Consider the following 21,612-nt stretch of genomic DNA (forward strand, 5'->3'; position numbering starts at 1 on the left):
CAAATGGAAGAGGAAGACGCGCTAATGGTGGCCACGTGCTATTTATGAGAAAAAAGTTTTCTTTTATAGATATACCTAATTTAGGTTAAAAATATCTGTATAAAATTATTGCTAAAATATTTATACACCAATCAAATTGGACTTAGTATGGTATATATTTTTTCTCACTAAATTTAACAGTTGTATTACTTTTATAATTGTATTGAGTTAAAGACCGACGTCTCTTTTCTTAATTATTTAAAGTTTATGCATCAAGTGCTAGGCTGTCACCTTCCAATTTACGAGATCTACCCCTCTCCTTCCCCACTATAAATACACCTCCAAAGAGCACTTACGTTCCTCATCAGTCTGCATTAACAAAGATGGGTGTCAACAAACTTTTCGCCATCTCCACCATTTTCCTCGTCCTCTCTCTCCCATTTGCCACATCCCAGGAAGTTGGTAGGTATACAGCCCTATATATCGGTTCGTTTTCTTGCTGGCCTTCTAATCGCTGCCTTTTCTTGTAGAAAACGAGGAGGACTTTAGCTATCTGAGTGGTACTGCAACTGGGCCCGAGAACTGGGGTAACATACGCGTGGAATGGGCTGCTTGTGGTAACGGTCAGATGCAGTCGCCGATCGATCTATCAGACAGGACTGTTCAGATACTTCCTCAGTTGGGCGAACTCGGTGGATCTTATAAGCCATCTAACGCTGTTCTAAAGAATCGTGGTCATGATATTAAGGTACGAAGCAATGAATCCTTCTCTCTATCTATACATCTTTTGATGTCATTGGTTCATGTATCTGTTCTTAATCTTAATTGTTATTCGGTTTAGCTCGAATGGGAAGGGGAAGCAGGAGGCATACGGATTAATGGAACCGAGTATAGTCTCAAGCAGGTGCATTGGCACTCGCCCTCTGAGCACACCATCAATGGCCGCAGGTACTCCCTTGAGGCGCATTTGGTTCATCTAAGCGCCGATAACAAGATCGCAGTTGTCGGGATCTTGTACAAGATCGGCCGGCCAGATTCATTCCTAGCCGAGGTGTGTTCTTTTATTGAAGTCTCAGATGTTTGGTGGATTATTATTAGTAGTAGTAGTAGTTATAGAGATAAGAAAGTTTGATCTCCTTTATTGTTTGATTAATTAACATTTGTATGTATATTCTTTAGTTGGAGAAGTATATTAAGAAGATCAGTGATGTGCCTGAAGGAGAGGTGGTGGTGGGAGTGGTGAATCCGAGGCGTATAAAGTGGGAAAGCACGAACTACTATAGATACATGGGGTCTCTCACAGTTCCACCTTGCACCGAAGGAGTCGTGTGGTCCGTTATCGACAAGGTTGGTTGGACTATTTTGACATTGTTATCTATGTCTTGCGACGAATTTCATTGACTTCTCGAGTTGTTTACGTAAATGTTTGGTGAAATAAGTTGAATACGATGACCCATCTTGTGCTATTGGCAGGTGGAGACTGTGTCAAAACGCCAGGTCGATCTACTGAGAGAAGCTGTGGATGATGTGAGTTACCACAAGCAAAGCTTTCCTGAATGGAATTCATGGACATAACTCTATAACATTAGGCAACAACTAAATTTTGAGATCTCGATTAAAACTTAAAACTGCTAGCTTTCGAGACCAAATCTTTAGACTTAAGCTGCTGAACACAAGCCTCCAGAGTTAAGTCCCAAGTACTTTTCTATATCATTAAACTATTATTATTTTTTAACTTTCTTAAAAAAATAAAATGTTATTTTCCGACTCAAAAAGGAGAGCTAAAGTTTATGGCTTTTTGGTGAACACAAATCAAAGGATCGCATAAAACGCAGCGCATCAAACGAAATACATTATAGCACTGGTTCAAATCCTTGATGTGATTCAAACTAATATTTCTTCTATGACTTGTTATTGTGCAAGGACGCTGAGATGAACGCACGACCCATTCAGCTTACAAATGGTAGACCTATTGGCTTTTACCGACCCAAGAAGTTCCGATACTAAGTTGGTTGCTGTTCCGGATATGAACGCTCGGTACCTAAAGATATGAAATATTGTCGTCATATAATCGCGTCTTCAATTCAATAAGCAAAGGTCACCAAAATGGTTGTTTGTAGCTCTCAGTTTGGAGACCTTTTCCTTTTACTATTGCTATCTCTTTTAATAGATCGATATACGTACTTTATATTAAGGTGAAATATTATAGTCACCCAAATGTAATGGTTGTTTGTATCTCTCAGTTTGAAGATCTGTTTCTTATCAATAATAAATAAATATATATGTGTGTGTGTATACATACTTTTTATTTCGGTGATAGATTTCGTCGCTAAAGTGGTTATTTATAACTCTTAGTTTTAGGGACATGTTACTCTAATATTGCCATCTATGCTAATAGCTTTTTAAAAAAATAATAATAAAATTGGCGAGATATTTCGTGTTCGAACTTCTGAGGTACAAGCAGGGGTAAGCAAAACACCTTGAATTGTAAGTTGGACTCGAATCTTGTGAAAGATCACAAGAAACTAATAAAGTATTCAGACCATCTTCTATACATTATTTTGCCACACGTTGAATTGTAATTTGCCTGCTATTTCCTAATAAGTGATCGGTGTTGTAAATTATTTGATATGCTGAAGGATTATAAGAGCTAGCTGCTGCTGTCGATGATAAACCATTTAAATGGAGAGAGCTGAGCGGCTATCTCATGTCCATGCCTTTATGATATGTGACCTTGATTTAGCTGCTGTAGTGATGTAATCATTTGGATGGGATTTTCTCCACGAAGATAGCAAAAGTATACAAAAAAATATCTTTGATATAAGAAACGCGGGGGAAAAACAATTATATTCCGCAGCCGTATCGAATCTATTGCTAAATGGTGGGGCTTCTAGGAATAATGCTGTAGTTAGCTGTGCTACTCGAGCTTCAACGATGGCGTTTCCTTCTCGCGATTCCGCTGCCCACCTCTATTAAAAGGCAAGGTGCTCGATTCTATTTTCTTCCTTCACTTCCATCTCCTCCCCTCACCGTGAGATGCCGTTGAACACCTTCTCCTCTACCTTTCGACGCGTTCTTCGCGCGTCTCTTTTCAAGGGCTAGAGGAACCCTCGATCGACTACTGCCGCGATGGCCTCGATTTCCACCGTTGCCACCCGAAAGGAGGCCGCCTCTGCAGATCAAGGATTTGGAGGAACCGTTGGCTTCTCCTTCCTTGCGGGTGTGGTGTTTGTGGAAATGCCCAAGCGGGTTTCTCTTCTAGGGCATTTAGTGATCGATCTACTTATTTATATACATTTTAAATGAAGAAATGGGAATCTTTTTTGTCTTTTAGTAATCGAATGAAGTAGAGGTGTTTCTTGGAGTTCTATATTTGCAGGATCGAAAAAAAATAACTTGTCTTGAGTATCTTACAGTACACTACTAGGCCTCCATTTTTTTCTCTTCTTTCTTTTTTTCAGTATGCTTAATACGTATAATGGTAGTACATGTCGTGAGTGGTATTTCCATTGCCTCTTTTCTAGCGTGTTCACCTTGCAGTACTAGGAATCTGTTGTATAAAGGAGTCATCTGCACACATGAGATGTTAAAAGAAGTAGTTTTGCTTGGTTCGACATGTCAATTTTCATCAATTTTGCTAGATATCATGTTCTCAGCAGACATGCTCTGGTTTGGTTGTGGTATCTAACTCTGCTAATGCATAAAGACTTCAGGGCGTTAGCTTTATGACACGGTTTCAAGTTCACATCACATTCTTAACCTTGCATGTTCGGAATTTGGATTTTAATTGCGTTCAACATCATTGGCTTCTTTGAAGATGAATGTTATAGAAGAAATTGTTTCCCCTCTCTTCTGCTGCCATTGTGACATTTCTTCTAACCATGTCCTTCCCCTCGAAAGAATTTTCTGTGCATTTTGTCCTTTATAGAAGAATGTGGCGTGACTTCATATTTTGTGGTATTGGACTTCCTCATCATGTTCCTTCAAAAAGGAAATAGGAATGAACACAGGGTTGCTCACAAGGGAAGGTTTGCTACAAGGAGAGTGTAAATTTTAAGTTTTAAAGAACGGAGAGTGCTTAATATGAAGAAGATCTTAGTTCAGAAGCAGATATCTTACTTTATTCTATATTGCTATATATATTAAACCATAATGCTGATTTCTTCTTGTTATTTGGTCTATTAACATACTGCTTCTTTTCTAAATTTAATTATAATGCTTTATATCTTTGAAGATGTTTGAATTGTCAAAGGCCTTGGATAACTTGTCTATTATTTTTCATGTTACTGGGCCTTCCTCGTACATAAGTCTTAACTTTAAGGGTGTGGTTTCTGAACAGATCCTGTGCAGTTAACTCTCTTCTTAACTATGCATGAGCTTATTTAGTATATTTTTAGAATTTTTTTGCAGAAACTTTAGTAGTTAAATTACAATTTTGTCTGTATATTTTCATTTATTGGAACAATTTGTGTATGATAGTAATTTATGTGACTCCATATTGAAAGCACTTCAACCATTAGATATCGTAAATTGTTATCGTCAGTTCCTTCTATTATATGAAAATTTGAATATTGTTCTTGTTGTAGTGCCAGCTTTCTTCAGTAACTTAAACTTAAAACTAAAGATACCTGATTTCTATAATACAGAGAAATCTTTTCTTCTAGATGCTAATATATATATATATATATATATATGTATATATATTACTGGTGGGACATCTGATCATATTAGTGCTGACTTTTGACACAAAAAATTATATGTACAAACCCATCTTTTAAATATGAATTACCATGTACTCTTTGCTTCTGCTGATAGCGTGACAATTAAACAGACAATGGAGAGCCAGAGAGAAATTTAATCTTTGTTATCTTCTTTGCAAGTTGCACTTTCGAGCTTAAACTAGAGAGAGACATTTAATACTACAGTCATTCAATTGCAGTACTTTGCTACACTCATTCTTTATATTTGTTCAAAAACAAAAATGTCAATGCTATATATGCTGCAATAAGTTCCTCTTGGTCTAGGTGATGGTGCTTATCGGACCCTGCCATTTATTAGAGTTTTTAACCAATATAGATCTGCACAGCTAAGATTGTATCTTAAGAGGTGATTTAGACATTTATGGGAAATTTGTACCCAAAAAGAAATGCTACATTACGAGTTTTTTTTTATGGTTCGAGCAGCATCTTATTAATTTTTATTTTTTTTTTATTTTATAAAAAATATTCAGAAAAGCTCCTGAGTTAATTTAACCTCATTTAGCTTAACAAAATAAAAATAATTTTATTTTGTTAATTAATATTTTAAAATTCTAAAAGTATTCTTAATATTTTTATTTGACACTTTCTATAGAATAAGAGAGTAGGGGTAATTTTGGAATTTTAAAATATTAATCTAAATAAAACATGATAATATTATTTTATCAGGCTAATAATAGGTTAACCCAGGAGGTTTTCTGAATATTTTTATAAAATAAAATGTTTTTTTAGAAAAATTAATAAGATATGCCTGGAGCCATAAAAACCCATAACGCAGGGGCTCTTTTTGCAAATTTTGAAACTTAACTCAGTCAATGATTTTTATAAAAGAAATTATATTCTTAAACAAAAGTTGCCGATTCAGTTACTTATATGAATTTATATAAATTCTTTTTTTAATTAAATAATTTATTTAGATATTTGAAAGTGTGACGGTGGTTAACTGGCCGAGCAATTTTAAACATAGTTAATTTCGTATTTAAAATTTAAAAAATAAATCAGACGTGTTAAAAAAAAGTTAGAAAGAGACTTAGATAGTCAACCTTCTCGAATTTATATCGTGTCCCTTGTAAGCATCAAGCATGTCATGCAGCCGTATGGCGATGGCTTCGGCGCAACCGCTTTGTGTCCACAAGTCCATAAATCCACGCCAGCTACGCTCATATAACGTACATGCTTGTATTTAGTTTTTTTTTTTGGTCTCTCCCAAACGAATTAAAGCCCTAGAAGTTGTTACTTATTATCAGATTGATCACGTTTGCTCGGACTTAACTGGCACGGTTAATGGAAGGACAAAGACGTAGTAGATGTCTTAATTCGGTCGTTGTGATCCATTCGACATCTTGTGCTCATCCCAACTAGGAGTGGTATGATGATCCACGACCTTTTGTGTTCGTCCTGACCGTGACTGGGGCCTCTAAAATTTAACCACGACACGGTAATTTAATTTTTAAGTACTGTTTAAATTAATATTATTAAATAAATAGTGTTCATGTTTATCTCATCAACACGATTAATCGGTTGGCTGGTTGGATAAAAAAATCTGAAAAAAAATATAAACCGAATAAATTTATTTATAACTCGAATAATTTATAATTTTTTTAATAATTTGTGTCTTTTAATATTCCATTTTATAAATAAATTATATTTTTGATTAAAAAATTCGAATTATTTAATAAATATGTTGTATTTATATTTATACGATCATGCCCCCCTCACATGACATTGACCCCACCAGATCTCAACCACCCGACTAAACTGCATTATTTTTTTTCTTTAAAGATCCTCGGCACAGAGTTTTTTTTTTTTTTTTTCTCGCAGTCAGGATATCATTCATGACTTCAATGAGTTACAAAGCTTGATATTGGCGAAATAATGAGAAAAGTCTTGGAACTTGTCTACATAACAAAAAAAAGCTATCAAACCGTCAACATTTAATGCCTAGCAACATACGGGTCGGGCTAGGAATACGCGTCGGCTTAGCAGACTTGTCTGCCAGGGTTCCTTCTTCCTATCTCTTCTAATGAGAGAATTTTCCCAGCGCCATCATCGCCGACCTCCTCTCTCTCTCTCTCTCTCTCTCCTTTAGCCATTTTGGCTAGGTGCGACTTTTACTTCTTTCTTTCTTCCCTCTCTTTCTCTTCCTCTTTTTTATTTCTTCCTTGATCTTTTGTAGTCGGCCATTTTTAGACGTGGTGTGGGTTCTACTGCACCACTTCTCAAACCCCTCGTCATTCCTCTCCTATTTCCTTTCCTCCCCCCTCTCTCTTTCCCTGTCCCTCGAGGGAGTGGCTTAGCTCTGTTGCTTATCACACTGGGGTCACTCTTGGGTATTCTTTAGATTTGGGGATTTATTATTTTGATTCCATTTACGAGTTTGTCATCCTCCCTCTTTGTTATACGGGTGTTATTTCTCCAGTATCTTTTGTCGACCAGTAACATGGATAAGTACATGATCTGATAATCATGTCTGCCATAATAATATTACCTCAAATAAAAACACAAATTCACGTGATAAAGAATGGTGATAGAAAAAAAGAAAAGAAAGGAGGAGTTGAATTCTGTACTTTTTCGTACTTTACACACGAGCTTAACTTAACCATTCAAATATTTGATCTCATCATTTACCTTGGCCTCAACTGCTAGTTTCTAGGCATATAATAATAATAATAATAGATGAGGGAAAGATTCAAAGAAAAGGAACGAGCAAAGAAGTATCCATCTAAATGTTACGTTTACTTATTTCATCATTTAAAGTTTTTTTTATAGTTAATTGTAAGTTGTATCTAGTTGGCGCAATTATACTACTGACTCTTATCATTTTATTAAAGTATGTAGCGTAATTCGTCGAATGGAAAATGACAGATCGGAAAACACGAGGATTTAAGAAATAAAGAGAAGTCATGTGGTGGAAGTTTATCCAAAACTAAAATGCATTAAAGGTATATAAAATGATATATTTTTCAAGTCATACATCTTACTCTAACTCGACTTGCACTCCGCTTAAGATCTACTTAATTTTATCTTTTAACCTACGAAATTAGTGGAGGGAGATGCGCTTATGTTGGTTATGCCCAGAGTTTATGAACAATACGTGAAGCCACGGGCTATGTACGAGGGAAAGATTCTCGGGAACAATAACATAATTAATAAAGAGTGTAAAAGTTGGGGCATCTTAAGTCTGTGTATGCTATATTTTAAGGATGAGATCATGCGAGCATTTACTTATTAATTATTTTTAACGCAAATGAGAACTGAATGATGTTAATTTAATTGGATATATGCATTGTGTCTGACCTGGAAAAAGTCGTCCAGTATTGGAGCTTCCTTATTCAATAAAAGCTGCGTTTAATAATATTAGACTATGCCAATCCGAAACGTAGGCAATATTGGAATTTTCCTTTCATACTTGAGAAGATAGTATGAGTTAAAATATTTATCTCGGTACAAATCCAACATTGATCGCTACTTTCCTTTGATGCTGGTGGAGAACCAGTTCAAAGCATTGAAGCTTCCAAAGTGCCTGCCACCTCACGTGGATATATAATACGTACGCCTCTTCATCTTCATGTGATGTTTTCACTCGTTGAATAAATCAATTGTTACCTCTGTTCGTACGTATTCCAAACGCCTCAAGTTAAATCTACAAGAAATCCGTCTTTTACTTAATACGTCAAGTGCTAGCTACGCTGTCACCTTCCAGTTTACGGTGTTGACTATTGACCCCTCCCATTCCCCACTATAAATACACTCCCGAAAAGCACTTTCTTCCTCAGCAATCGGCGTTAACAGAGATGGGTGTAAGCAAAATCTTCGCCATCTCCACCATTTTCCTCTTCCTCTCTCTCCCATTTGCCACATCCCAAGAAGTTGGTAGGTGTACAGCCCTAGATTTCGGTTCGTTGTCTTGATGCCCTTCTTGACTGCTAATCGCTGCCTTTCTTGTTCTTGTAGAACATGAGGACGAATTTAGCTATGAGAGTGGTACTGAAACAGGGCCCGAGAACTGGGGTCACATACACGAGGAATGGGCGGCTTGTGGTAAGGGTCAGATGCAGTCGCCGATTGATCTATTAGACAAGAGGGTTGAGATACTTCCTCATCTGGGCAAACTCCGTCGATCTTATAGGCCATCTAACGCTGTTCTAAAGAATCGTGGTCATGATATTATGGTACGAAGCGATGAATCCTCCTCTCTATTTCTACATATGTTGATCTCGTTGGTTGATGTATCTGTTCTTAATCTTAACTTTTATTGGGTTTAGCTCGAATGGGAAGGGGAAGCAGGAGGTATATGGATTAATGGAACAGAGTATAGTCTCAAACAGGTGCATTGGCACTCGCCCTCTGAGCACACCATCAATGGCCGCAGGTACTCCCTTGAGGTGCATATGGTTCATGAAAGCGCCGATAAGAAGGCCGCAGTTGTCGGGATTTTGTACAAGATCGGCCGACAAGATTCATTCCTAGCAAAGGTGTGTTCTTTTATTGAAGTCTAAGATGTTTGGTGGATTATTATTATTATTATTAGTTATACAAATAAGAAAGTTTGATCTCTTTATTGTTTGATTAATTAACATTTGTATGCATATTATTTAGTTGGAGAAGTATATTAAAAAGATTAGTGATGAGCATGAAGCAGAGGAGAAGGTGGGAGTGATCGATCCGAGGCATATAAAGAGGGGAAGCAGGAAATACTATAGATACATGGGGTCTCTCACAGTTCCACCTTGCACCGAAGGAGTCGTGTGGACTATTATTAAGAAGGTTGGTTGGAATTTTTTGACATTGTTGTCTATGTCTTTTGACAAATTCCATTGACATTTCGAGTTGATATTTGGTGAAACAAGTTAATATAATGATAAATGACCCATCCTGTGCTATTGGCAGGTGAGGACTGTGTCAAAACATCAGGTCCGTCTGCTGAGAGAAGCTGTTCATGATGTGAGTTACCACAACCAAAGCTTTCCTGTATAATTTTTGTTGAATTTTGGCCTATTTTCTGGATACTTCATCGACATAACTATATCCCATTAGGCAACAACTAGGTTTGTAGATTGGATTAGAAGGTAAAAGTTCTAGCTTGGAGACCACTTAAAACTATAGACTTGAAGAGGCTGAACACAACACAAAGCCTCTTCAAACTGTAGACCTCCAGATTCATGTTCAAGTACTCTCTATATCATTTAAGTTGGTTTGTTTTAATAAAAGTAACTTTCTTAATAACTAAAATGCTTTATTCGGCCGATATATTGCCCTTTCGTGAACACAAATTAAAGGATGATATAAATCCTACGCATCAAAGGAAATATATTATATCGTCGGTTCATCCTAGATATGACTATAACTAATATTTCTCCTATGACTTGTTATTGTGCAGAACGCTGAGATGAACGCACGACCCATTCAGCAGACGAACTATAGACCTATTGGCTTATACCGACCTCAGAAATTTCATTACTAAGTTGGTTGCTACTCCAGAGATTGATTAGCACATTCATGATTGATATGAAATATGCATTACAGGGATGAATGATACCCAAAGATATGAAATATCATCGTTATATAATCACGTCTTCAATTCAATAAGTGAAGGTCACCAAAATGGTTGTTTGTAGTTCTCAATTTGGAGACCTGTTCCTTTTATTATTACCATCTCTGTTAATAGATTGATAAACATACTTTTTCATTGAGGTGAGATATCTGATCACCAAAATGGTTGTTTGTAGCTCTCAGTTTGAAGATCTTTTCCTTTTGTTATTGTCGTCTCTGCTAATAGATTGACATACATACCTTTTATTTTGGAGAAAGAGTTTGTTTGCATCTCTCAGTTTGGAGACTTGTTCTTTTTATTATTGTCATCTCTGTTAATAGATTGATATACATACTTTTTATTTCGCTGAAAGATTCCGTCACCAAAATGGTTGTTTGTAACTCTCTGTTTTGGAGAGCTGTTCCATCAGTAACTTAAGCTTAAACTAAAGATATATATACCTGATTTTGATACAGAAGAATCTTTTCTTCTAGGTGCTAAAATATATATTACTAGTAGTAGTGGGGCATCTGCTCTTGTTATTAATGCTAACTTTTGACGAGAAAGATTATGTGTACAAACCCATCCTTTATATATGGATTAACATATACTGTTTGTTTCTAGTGATAACTTGACTAAATTAAACAGACACTGGAGAGCCAGAGAGAAATTTCTACTCTGGTTGATCTATGTTATCTTCTTTGCAAGTTGCATCTTTCTAGCTTAAACTAGATACATTTTTATTCTACAGTCATTCAATTGATGCAGTACTTGTTGCAGCAAGTCACTGCTCCATATTTCTTCCAATAATAATAAGTCAATGCTATATATGGCTGCAATAAGTTCCACTTGGTCGATGTGATGGTGCTTATTGGATAGAGTTTTTGACCAATATAGATCTGCATAGCTAAGACTGTAGCTAAATAGGTGAGTTTATTTACATGAATAAGTGACTTATACTTCACACAGATGCCACACTACTACAGTAAATGTCTTTCAGAACCTTTGAAAAATTAGAGAGGTTGAAACCTAATTGCTGAATTATTCAGCGACTAATATTGTTCTTATATGAGTCTCACATGGATTTAAACTAATCAATTTATACTCATATATTTATAATAATAAGTCTGCAACTCACTTACTTAGGTATATCATTTGGTGAAGAAAATTAGGTTGGTCAAAAACTCCATTAGTTTCTTGTTTTTGTTTGTCTAGTGTTAGAATAAAGTTTGAAAGACTACATTTTGTGGTGTTTATGATTTCTATTTCCTTTTGATTACGTAATGGTTTCAGGGCTATCTACTCAGTAGCTGCTTACCATATCCAACCCGTTCAAATCCTGATTAGAATCTAATAGAGTCTATATTTGACCTTTTCAACCAAGCTAGCCCTCCCAAATATTAATTCTATTTTTGTGAATTAGTTTGAATTTTTGAAAATGTACTATTATGTGAATTTTGTCTCAAAAATCCAAAAAATAATAAATATGAATAATTCCTTTTTTTCTGATTTTTTTATACACGATAATCTCCTAAATTTTTACTTTTAGTACATAATGACCCAAAAGTGATCAAGTGAAGTGAAGTATGTTTGATAATTGAAGGAGTCAATATGTATCATAAAAAAATTTCAACGAATCATTATAAAAAATAGTGATAATTCAAGGGTGAAAAATAAATTATTTAAACTAATAAATACTTACTAGTCGGTACAGACTATTAATTACGTAAATTAACTACAGCGTACAACAGTATAAGCTAGGAACTAATTAAACTAACTATGAAATTCATAAAAATATAAATACTTAATAATTGCGAATATGTAATAAAACTAAAATTAGAAATTACATAATAAAACTAGGAAACTAGTAAAAATGCAAGTATCTAATAACCATGAATTACATAATAAAATTACATAAATATAGCTACGAACCATTTATAAATCAAACCTTAAAAATATGAATTAGCTGTCAAGTTTATAGAATTATTTACTTGTCTTTATTTTAATAGTATTTATCTTAACAACCGAATTAATGTTATTTTATTAAATTCGCAATTATTAAATATTTTTGTAATTCATAGATAATTCGTTCTCAAGGAGTGTCTACTTTTTTTTTTCTTAAAATAGTTTCTAATATGCTTCCAATTTAGAGAACTTTCTTTTAATAAATTAGGATTAAGAGTCATGTTTATTTATAAAGGCAGGATAGTAGGCATGAAATGAAAAGGTTTAATAAAACAAAGGAGGGTGAATAATAAAGTTATATAAAATTTCTCAGATAAATAATCTTACGAGGAAAGCTTATATAGAATAATAGAAGCATTTCTAAGCATACGAGAGATTTGTATGGACAAAAAATAAATAAATTATCAAGTGTTTTATCAGCCATTAACGAGGTACTAATTGCAAGAAGTGAGGTCTTTCAATAAAAATAAAAATAAAAATAAAAATTATATGCGTAGATAAATTAAAAAAAGAAAAGAATTAGGAGTCAAATTCGACAAGACGAATCTATATCATACGACATATCATGCATCCGACGATATCTTGTAGGTATGCTTGGTCTCTCCCAAACGAGGTCAAACCGGATATCGTGTTACTTATGATCAGATGTGATCGCGTTTAGTCGCACTTAACTGGTACCGACTACCGACTGGGTCTGCGAATTAACTCATAGCAGGCTGCTAGCCGAAGACTTGGCAAAGTTAATTACTCAAATCTGTTGTGTTTTAATTGGGTTGGTGTGATGCATTAAACTTCTCTCCTTCATCCGTGGCTGCCACTTTCATTGGATAAGTACATAATTCACGTCTCTCATAAAAATATTCCCCCAAATAAAATCACAATTCACGTGATAAAAATAAAATATTTTAAATTCCAGTACTTTTCTCTTCATGTTCTGGTAGGTCGTGTAAAATCTATGATTCGATTCATTACCGCGGAATAGTAATCTAAATACGAGCTTGACTTAATCATCGCAATATACTTGTCAACACTAATCTCAGCATGATTTACTCTAAAAATATAATAAAAGTAGGTGAGGGAAAGATTCAAAGAAAAGGAACAAGCGAAGAAGTATCTATTTAATTATTACGTTTACTAATCTGATCATTTTTTTTATAAAAAAAAATTATAGTTAATTGTAAGTTGTATCTAGTTGACACAATTATACTACTATTGACTCTTACCGTTGTACTAAAGTATGTAGGATGATACATCGAATGGAAAACTACAGAGGATTCAAGAAACATAAAGAACTCACGAGGTGGAACATAAAAATAATATCTAAAACTAAAACGCATTTAAGGTATATAAACTGATATAGTTTTAAAGCCATGCCTCCTACTCTAATAACTTAATCTTATCGTTTTAACCTGCGCCTACGCAATTAGAGGAGGAAGACGCGCCATTAGTGGTTATGCCCGGCCTTTATGAACTGTATACATGGAGCCACGTGCTATGTAGGAGGGAAAGATTCTTTGGAATAATAGCATGAAAAGTAGAGCTTCAATAATATTGTTATTATCTGGGGAAGAAATATATAAAGTATGAAAATTACGGCATCTTAATTATATGCACGCTATATTTTAAGAACGGGATCATGCGAGCAGTTACTTTATTAATTAGTTTAAATGCAAATGAGAGCTGAGTGATGGTAATTAATATAGCTGGATATATGCATTGCGTCTGACCTAGAAAAAGTCATCAAGAATAGAAGCTTTTAATCAGAGTATGCAAAATTGGGAATTTCTTTTGTACTTGAGGAATTACTATGACTTAAAATATTTATCTCCGTACAAATCCAACACACCGATGGCTACCTTCCTTGATGCTGGAGGTAGAACCGGTTCAAAGCCTTGAAGCTTCCAGCAAAGTGCCACCTCACGTGGATACATTAGACGTACGCCTCTTCATGTGATATGTGTGCTCGTTGAATTGAATTTATCAATTGCTACTTCTGTTCTTATTCCGAACGAGTCATTTAAATCTACGAGGAATCCGTCTTTAAAACCAGTTGCTGCCTGTATATATATACTTTATACGTCAAGTGCCACGCTGTCACCTTCCAATTTACGGTATATACCCCTCCCCTTCTGCACTATTAATACGCCCCCTAGTACGCACTTCTCTTGCTCACCATTCGGCGTTAGCAAAGATGGGTCTTAACAAACTCTTCGCCGTCTCCACCATTTTCCTCTTCCTCTCTCTCCCATTTGCCACATCCCAGGAAATTGGTAGGTATAGAGCCGTAGATTCGGTTCGTTCTCTTGTTGGGCTTCTTGATTGCTAATCGCTGCCTTTCTTGTAGAACATGAGGACGAATTTAGCTATGAGAGTGGTACTGAAACAGGGCCCGAGAATTGGGGTCACATACACGAGGAATGGGCGGCTTGTGGTAAGGGTCAGATGCAGTCGCCGATCGATCTATTAGACAAGAGGGTTGAGATACTTCCTCATTTGGGCAAACTCCGTCGATCTTATAGGCCATCTAACGCTGTACTAAAGAATCGTGGTCATGATATAATGGTACGAAGCGATGAATCCTTCTCTCTATCTCAACATCTTTTGATCTCATTGGTTGATGTATTTGTTCTTAATCTTAATTGTTATTGGGTTTAGCTCGAGTGGGAAGGGGAAGCAGGAGGTATATGGATTAATGGAACAGAGTATAGTCTCAAGCAGGTGCATTGGCACTCGCCCTCTGAGCACACCATCAATGGCCGCAGGTTCTTGCTTGATTAATATTTTTTCTTTTCTTTACAGTAATCCATTTCTCAACTTCTTTAATAACTGACGAGCATATGAATTTGTGATAGGTACTCCCTTGAGATGCACATGGTTCATGAAAGCGCCGAGAATAAGACTGCAGTTGTCGGGATTTTGTACACGATAGGCCGACATGATTCATTCCTAGCCGAGGTTTGTTCTTTATTGAAGTCTAATAGGCTTGGCGGATTATTATTATTAGCTACACATATAAGAAAGTTTGACCTCTTAGTTGTTTGATTATATTAACATTTGTATGCATATTATTTAGATGGAGAAGTATATTAAGAAGATTAGTGATGAGCATGGAGCAGAGGAGAAAGTGGGAATGGTGGATCCGAGGGATATAAAGAGGGGAAGCAGGAAGTACTATAGATACCTGGGATCTCTCACAGTTCCACCTTGCACCGAAGGAGTCGTGTGGACCATTATCAAGAAGGTTGGTTGGAAATTTTTGGCATTGTTATCTATGTCTTCTCACAAAATTTCATTGACATTTCATGTTGATTACGTAAATATTTGGTGAGAGAAGAAGAAATATAATGACCCATCTTGTGCTTTTGGCAGGTGAGGACTGTCTCAAAACAGCAGATCAATCTACTGAGAGAAGCTGTCCATGATGTAAGTTACCACAAGCAAAAATTTCCTTTATATTTTTTGTTAAGTAATCATCAATTTTTCAGACTTGAAGAGGGTGAACACAAGCCTCCATATTCATGTCCAAGTACTTTAAATATAATTAAGTTAATTTTTTTTGTACTTCTCTGAATAACTAAAATGTCCTCTTCAGTTCTTCCATTGTTTTCTTTGGTTCATCTCTATCTCCTGTGGTGGCCTCTAAATCACAATCTTCGTCTCTCTTCTTCCATCTTCTCATCCTTCACCTAATACCAATGACATGGAGGGAGACATTTCTATTATACCCTTCCTTCCTTCCTATTCAATCTACCCTGTCTATGAGGATTAGTCCTTAAACAGTTAACTTGAATAAGATGTAAAATACTAAACTTTGCAAGGGCAATGTAATTGTTGTTGCGACACATAATGTCATCCTTTATCTATATTTCAGAGTTGGAGTTTAAATTCAGCATATAAGCCCTTTATAGATATGGTTTGATTTTTGAACCTCCATTCTGCATCCATGTACTTTTATTGGTGGCTTGGTCTTACAATATGCAAAACCAACTTAATAACCATAATCCTGTAGCTATTAACAATAAGGCATGCTTTGATGGAGCTGTTAAGAACTAGGATTGACAAATTGTGGTGAACAGCATGAGGAGAAAGAATATGGAAAAACTCTGATTCTAGTCTTTATCCTTACAACTTGAGAAACAGAGGTGATCCCTGTGTTTATCCCTATACCGACTCTATCTTACCATTAAAAAAATGAAGTTTGTTGATAGTTAATTCCAGACTCAAAAAGAAGAGCCAACGTTTATGGCCTTTTGGTGAACACAACACAAATTAAAGGATGATATAAACGCTAAGCATCAAAGGAAATATCTAGATATGATTCAAACTAATATTTCTCCTATTACTTATTATTTTGCAGGACGCAGAGATGAACGCACGACCTATTCAGCAGACGAATTATAGATCCATTGGCTTATACCGACCGCAGAAGTTTCATTACTAACTTGGATGCTACTCCAGAGATCGATTAGCACGTTCATGATTGATATGAAATATGCATTTTAGGGATGCCGAAAATTTAGATATCATTGTTTGAGAATCACATCCTCAACTCAATAAGTGAAGGTCACCAAAATGGTTGTTTGTAACTCTCAGTTTAGAGACCTGTTCTTTTTATTTTTGCTATCTCTGTTAATACATTAATATATATTTTATATTTTGGCGAAAGACTTTGTTTTTGTGACTGATCACCCAGCAATTGAACTTCAATCTTGTGACCGATCACAAGAAACTAAAAGTATTCAGACCATCTTCTACACATTATTCTGCGACGTGTTGAACTGTAGTTTGTCTGCTATTTCCTAATAAGCGATCATGTTGCAAAATGTTTGATATGCTCTCAAGAATTATGAGAGCTGTTGCCATTGATGGTAAAACATTCAAATGCAGAGCCTTGAGTGGCAACCTCATGTCCATGTCCATGCCTTTATGAGTTTATGGTATGTGACTTCGATTTAGCTTCTGTAGTGATTTAATCATTTGGCAAATAAAAATAAGATGAAATTTTCTCCATGAAATCAGCAAAAGTATACAAAAAAATATCTTTGATATAAGAAAGACGAGGGAAAAAAATAATAATTCCGTAGCCATCTCGGATCTCATTCGCTAAAATCCATAAACCCAATACAAGTCGGTCGGTGCTGCCAATTCGCGCGATCTCACGCTCCTCCTGTCCACACAATTCCACGTGCACCGCATCCGAGGCTTCTCCTGCTTGGTCGGACTTCGGAGAGCTAGAATAACACCGTAGCTAAACTGTGCTTCTCGAGCTTCGGCGACGGCGTTTGCCTTTCCCCGATTCCCCTGCATACCTTTATAAAAGGCAAGGTGCTCGATGCTATTTTGTTCCCTCCCTTCCATCTCCTCCCGGACCTCCCCCCACCATGAGATGCCGTTGAGCCCCTTCTCCTCTACCTTTCGACGCGCTCTTCTCGCCTCTCTTTCCAAGAGCTCGAGGAACCCTCGATCGAGTACTGCCGCGATGGCCTCGATTTCTACTGTTCCCACCCAAAAGGAGGCCGCCTCTGCCGATCAAGGATCGAAGGAACCGTTGGCTTCTCCTCCCTTGCAGGTACGGCGTTTGTGGAAATGCCCAAATGGGTTTCTTTTGTAGGACATTTAGTGATTGATCTGCTTGTTTATATGTTTTAATGAAGAATGGGACATTTTGTTTCTTAAAACCTCTTGTGTGTTTTATAGGTTTTAAGAAAATCAAGTAGAGGGGTTTCTTGGAGTTCTCTGTTTGCAGGATCGAATCGAAATTACTTGTCTTGAGTATCTTAAAGTACATCATTAGGCCTTCATTTTTTTTTCAGTAGGCTTTATTGCCTATAATAGTAGTATATGTCGTGACCGGTATTTTGATTGCCTCTTTTTCTAGCGTGTTCACCTTCGTTCTAGGAATCTTCTGTATAAAGGAGTCATCTGCACACATGAGATGCTAAAAGATGTAGTATTGTTTGGTTTGACATGTCAATTTCCATTAATTTTGCTAGATATCATGTTCTCAGCAGATATGCTCTGTTTTGGTTGTGGTACTCAAGTCTGCTGCACTATAAGCTTACAATATGGTTGATGAGTACTCCTCTATCTAGGTCTCCAGCATGGGCTTTGCCTATTATATAGGGGTGAAAATGGGTAGGATAATAACAGATCTGACCAGGTTCCGTTCCTTTCTAACTCAAATTCAGATACAGATAGAAATTCTAAAATTTCGGATTTACATTCGGATAGGGATATGTATTTCTTTCAGGTACAGTTTTGGGTACAGATTTGGATATGAATTTGGGTTCAGATTCGGATAAATGTTTATTGACAAACATATAACTTGAATTCACTAGTATTTAGTAGCTATTCAAACTTTCTAGCTTCCTAACCAGGTTTAGTTATAATTTATTTTGCTTTTTCATCTTCCATAATCCACATTCTACTATTCAATATAATATTCAAATATTCGTTCATTGGTAAATGTACAATAAATAAAGTAATTAGCATATTGCATATCCTCAAACTTTCTAGCTCGTACAATTCTCAAATTTCAGATATATTTAAATTCATTTCGTTTTCAAATCTATCTGTATCCCCATTTTGTTTGTACTTTTATTTGTTTAAGTCTTGTTGGTATTCAATTTGTATTTGAAATTCATTTAAAATTTAGTATGTATTCGAATCCATTTAATATCCGGTTTGTATATGTATCCATTTAATATCTGATCATATCCGATTAATATCCATGCCATTTCATCCAGATATGGTTTTACATTTTGTTATCCATCTATATCTGCAACCAAATCTGTATTCGTAGCAAAAATATGCTTCTGGATGTGAATTAACCAATATATGATCCACATCCAATCTGTTTTCACTCATACTATTATAACATTGCAAAATTTCTGTTGCAGCTTGAGATGAATTTCTGTTGCAGCCTTTTTATATTTCTTTAGATAAGGGTACTCCATAATTTATAGTGGATTTGTGTTGGATTTGGTAAGAAAAGGGAAGCATGGAGTTTGACATGATGATATAAATTGTAGAAGGTAGATTAATCAATTAGATTTCTCTCGCCAAGTAGTGTTCTTTTGTATGTGGCCACTCACGCTCATGTGCATTAAACAGATAAGATGCTAGGCAATGATCTGCAGATTACTGACAAATAGATATAGCCATAGCTAGGATGGTCCGATATGCGACATACTCATCTTGTACCTTAAATCTATAGCCCTATAAGTCTCCAACCATTGTATTTGATCAAATCACATTTTACTTGATCACCATCGTTAGTTATTATTGGCATTGACCTATAAGTCATGAAATTGCCAATTCTCTTATAAATAATTCAGTGCTGGAATATCACATGCATGTTTATCTTCAGGCTGGCATATGGTGATTGTATGTGTACGTTTTTTTTATATAACTTGTCTCCAATTAGTATGCTGCTTGTTTAATTGGTACCAATCAGTAAATCAATGATACAGATGTATCAAAAGATATGGGAACCGTAGATGTATTAATTCATCATTCTGATTAGACATTATTGAGTCAGACAATATTTTCTGATCTTTTATTTGGTATATATAAGTGCGCCGATTTTCTCCCATGCTTTATTTTGAATAATTTTACTGTAACAATACTGTAAATTTTCATTTTGAAACGTCTTTCTTACAGTAGTTTTTAAATTGAAGTTACTTAGGCATCACATATGGGTAAGCTTGTGGGAGATTGATGTTCCTGTCTTTGTAGGTTGCTAAGCGTTTGGAGAAGTTCAAAACCACTATTTTCACTCAGATGAGCATGCTTGCCATCAAACATGGAGCAATAAACCTTGGCCAGGGATTTCCAAATTTTGACGGTCCTGATTTTGTCAAAGAAGCTGCTATTCAAGCTATAAAAGAAGGGAAGAATCAATATGCAAGAGGCTATGGCGTGCCTGATCTCAATTCTGCCATTGCAGCTAGGTTCAGGAAAGACACTGGTCTAGATGTGGATCCAGAGAGGGAAATTACTGTCACATCTGGGTGTACTGAAGCAATAGCTGCGACCATATTAGGCATAATAAATCCTGGTGATGAGGTGATAGTATTTGCTCCATTCTATGATTCCTATGAAGCTACTCTATCTATGGCTGGTGCCAAGATAAAGTCCATTACTCTCCGTCCCCCAGATTTCTCTTGCCCAGTTAATGAGATCAAGTCTGCAATCTCGAAAAATACCAGAGCAATAATGATTAATACACCGCACAACCCAACTGGAAAAATGTTTACCAGAGAGGAACTTGAACTGATTGCTACTCTTTGCAAGGAAAATGATGTGTTGGTTTTCACAGATGAGGTTTACGACAAGTTAGCATTTGAAGCTACCCATATTTCCATGGCTTCTCTTCCTGGCATGTATGAGAGGACTGTGACTTTGAACTCCCTGGGGAAGACATTCTCCTTAACTGGTTGGAAGATCGGATGGGCTATAGCACCAGCCCATTTAACATGGGGCGTGAGGCAGGCACACTCTTTTCTCACATTCGCCACATCCACTCCAATGCAGTCGGCAGCTGCAACAGCTTTACGGGCACCAGACACCTATTATGAGGAATTAAAAAGGGACTACACGGCAAAAAAAGCTATACTAGTAGATGGACTGAAGGCTGCAGGTTTTATTGTTTACCCATCAAGTGGAACTTACTTTGTAGTGGTAGATCACACTCCTTTTGGGTTTGAAAATGATGTGGCCTTCTGTGAGTACTTGATTCAGGAAGTGGGTGTTGTTGCAATTCCAACTAGCGTTTTTTACCTCAACCCTGAGGAAGGGAAGAATTTGGTAAGGTTCACATTTTGTAAAGATGAAGATACACTGAGAGCTGCAGTTGCGAGGATGAAAGAGAGGCTGAAGAAAAGATGATGGCAAACAACATAACTAAGTTGTTGAAATTTAATTAAGTCGGAATGCATTGGTAACTTTCAGTGATTAGTAGTTTAATGTATTATCCTAGGTAAAATGATGTTGGATGCTTGTGGCTTATTGTTGTTGCAGGTTTAATTTGATGAACTTCAAAATAAGAGTATCCGGACTGGGATATCGTTTTGTTGCCTTTTGGTAAAATGAAATCCTTTTGCTTTGGGTTTGCAACTGCTTTCTAAAATTCTAGCACTGTACTTTGGTGTTACCCCAATACTCATTGAGTCCTGAAATCTGCCGAAATAGCATGATAAGATCTAGCTATATTTTGCAGGCAAAATTGTATCATTTCGCTTTTTCTAGAGCCAAAACTTATTGTGAGATGACATTGCATGATTACTCACAGTATTATTTCATGATCTTCTAGCCCAAGATCTATTGTGTTTTGCCTGCACAGGTTCTAATCCTGCTGTCTGACGCCTGGCCTTTCTT

At 36.1% G+C, this 21,612-nt stretch overlaps 4 protein-coding genes across 4 annotated transcripts; all 4 read left to right on the forward strand.

Annotated features, from left to right (window-relative positions):
* Window positions 1-361: 361 nt before the first annotated feature.
* LOC140795556 (alpha carbonic anhydrase 7-like) lies at window positions 362-1,986 on the forward strand. Its single transcript, XM_073148242.1, has 6 exons — window positions 362-441; window positions 510-727; window positions 821-1,030; window positions 1,159-1,326; window positions 1,453-1,506; window positions 1,903-1,986. Exons 1-6 carry the CDS (start codon window positions 363-365, stop codon window positions 1,984-1,986), a joined length of 813 nt encoding a protein of 270 aa, XP_073004343.1. The 5' UTR covers window position 362.
* Window positions 1,987-8,513: 6,527 nt separating this feature from the next.
* On the forward strand, window positions 8,514-10,546 carry LOC140795100 (alpha carbonic anhydrase 7-like). The gene is made up of 6 exons (XM_073147480.1): window positions 8,514-8,609; window positions 8,691-8,908; window positions 9,002-9,211; window positions 9,336-9,503; window positions 9,627-9,680; window positions 10,117-10,546. The coding sequence occupies exons 1-6, from the start codon at window positions 8,531-8,533 to the stop codon at window positions 10,198-10,200; spliced, it is 813 nt and encodes a 270-aa protein (XP_073003581.1). The 5' UTR covers window positions 8,514-8,530; the 3' UTR covers window positions 10,201-10,546.
* A 3,742-nt stretch (window positions 10,547-14,288) lies between these two features.
* On the forward strand, window positions 14,289-16,899 carry LOC140780345 (alpha carbonic anhydrase 7-like). The gene is made up of 7 exons (XM_073125817.1): window positions 14,289-14,504; window positions 14,579-14,796; window positions 14,890-14,996; window positions 15,087-15,189; window positions 15,308-15,475; window positions 15,604-15,657; window positions 16,592-16,899. The coding sequence occupies exons 1-7, from the start codon at window positions 14,426-14,428 to the stop codon at window positions 16,673-16,675; spliced, it is 813 nt and encodes a 270-aa protein (XP_072981918.1). The 5' UTR covers window positions 14,289-14,425; the 3' UTR covers window positions 16,676-16,899.
* A 449-nt stretch (window positions 16,900-17,348) lies between these two features.
* Window positions 17,349-21,351, forward strand: LOC140797613 (uncharacterized). Its single transcript, XM_073151211.1, has 2 exons — window positions 17,349-17,803; window positions 19,972-21,351. The coding sequence occupies exons 1-2, from the start codon at window positions 17,567-17,569 to the stop codon at window positions 21,121-21,123; spliced, it is 1,389 nt and encodes a 462-aa protein (XP_073007312.1). The 5' UTR covers window positions 17,349-17,566; the 3' UTR covers window positions 21,124-21,351.
* The last annotated feature ends 261 nt before the right edge of the window (window positions 21,352-21,612 follow it).

The sequence above is a fragment of the Typha latifolia genome, chromosome 1 (genome assembly GCF_019914945.1).
Source record: "Typha latifolia isolate L0001 chromosome 1, TyphaL0001v2, whole genome shotgun sequence".
NCBI lineage: Eukaryota > Viridiplantae > Streptophyta > Magnoliopsida > Poales > Typhaceae > Typha > Typha latifolia.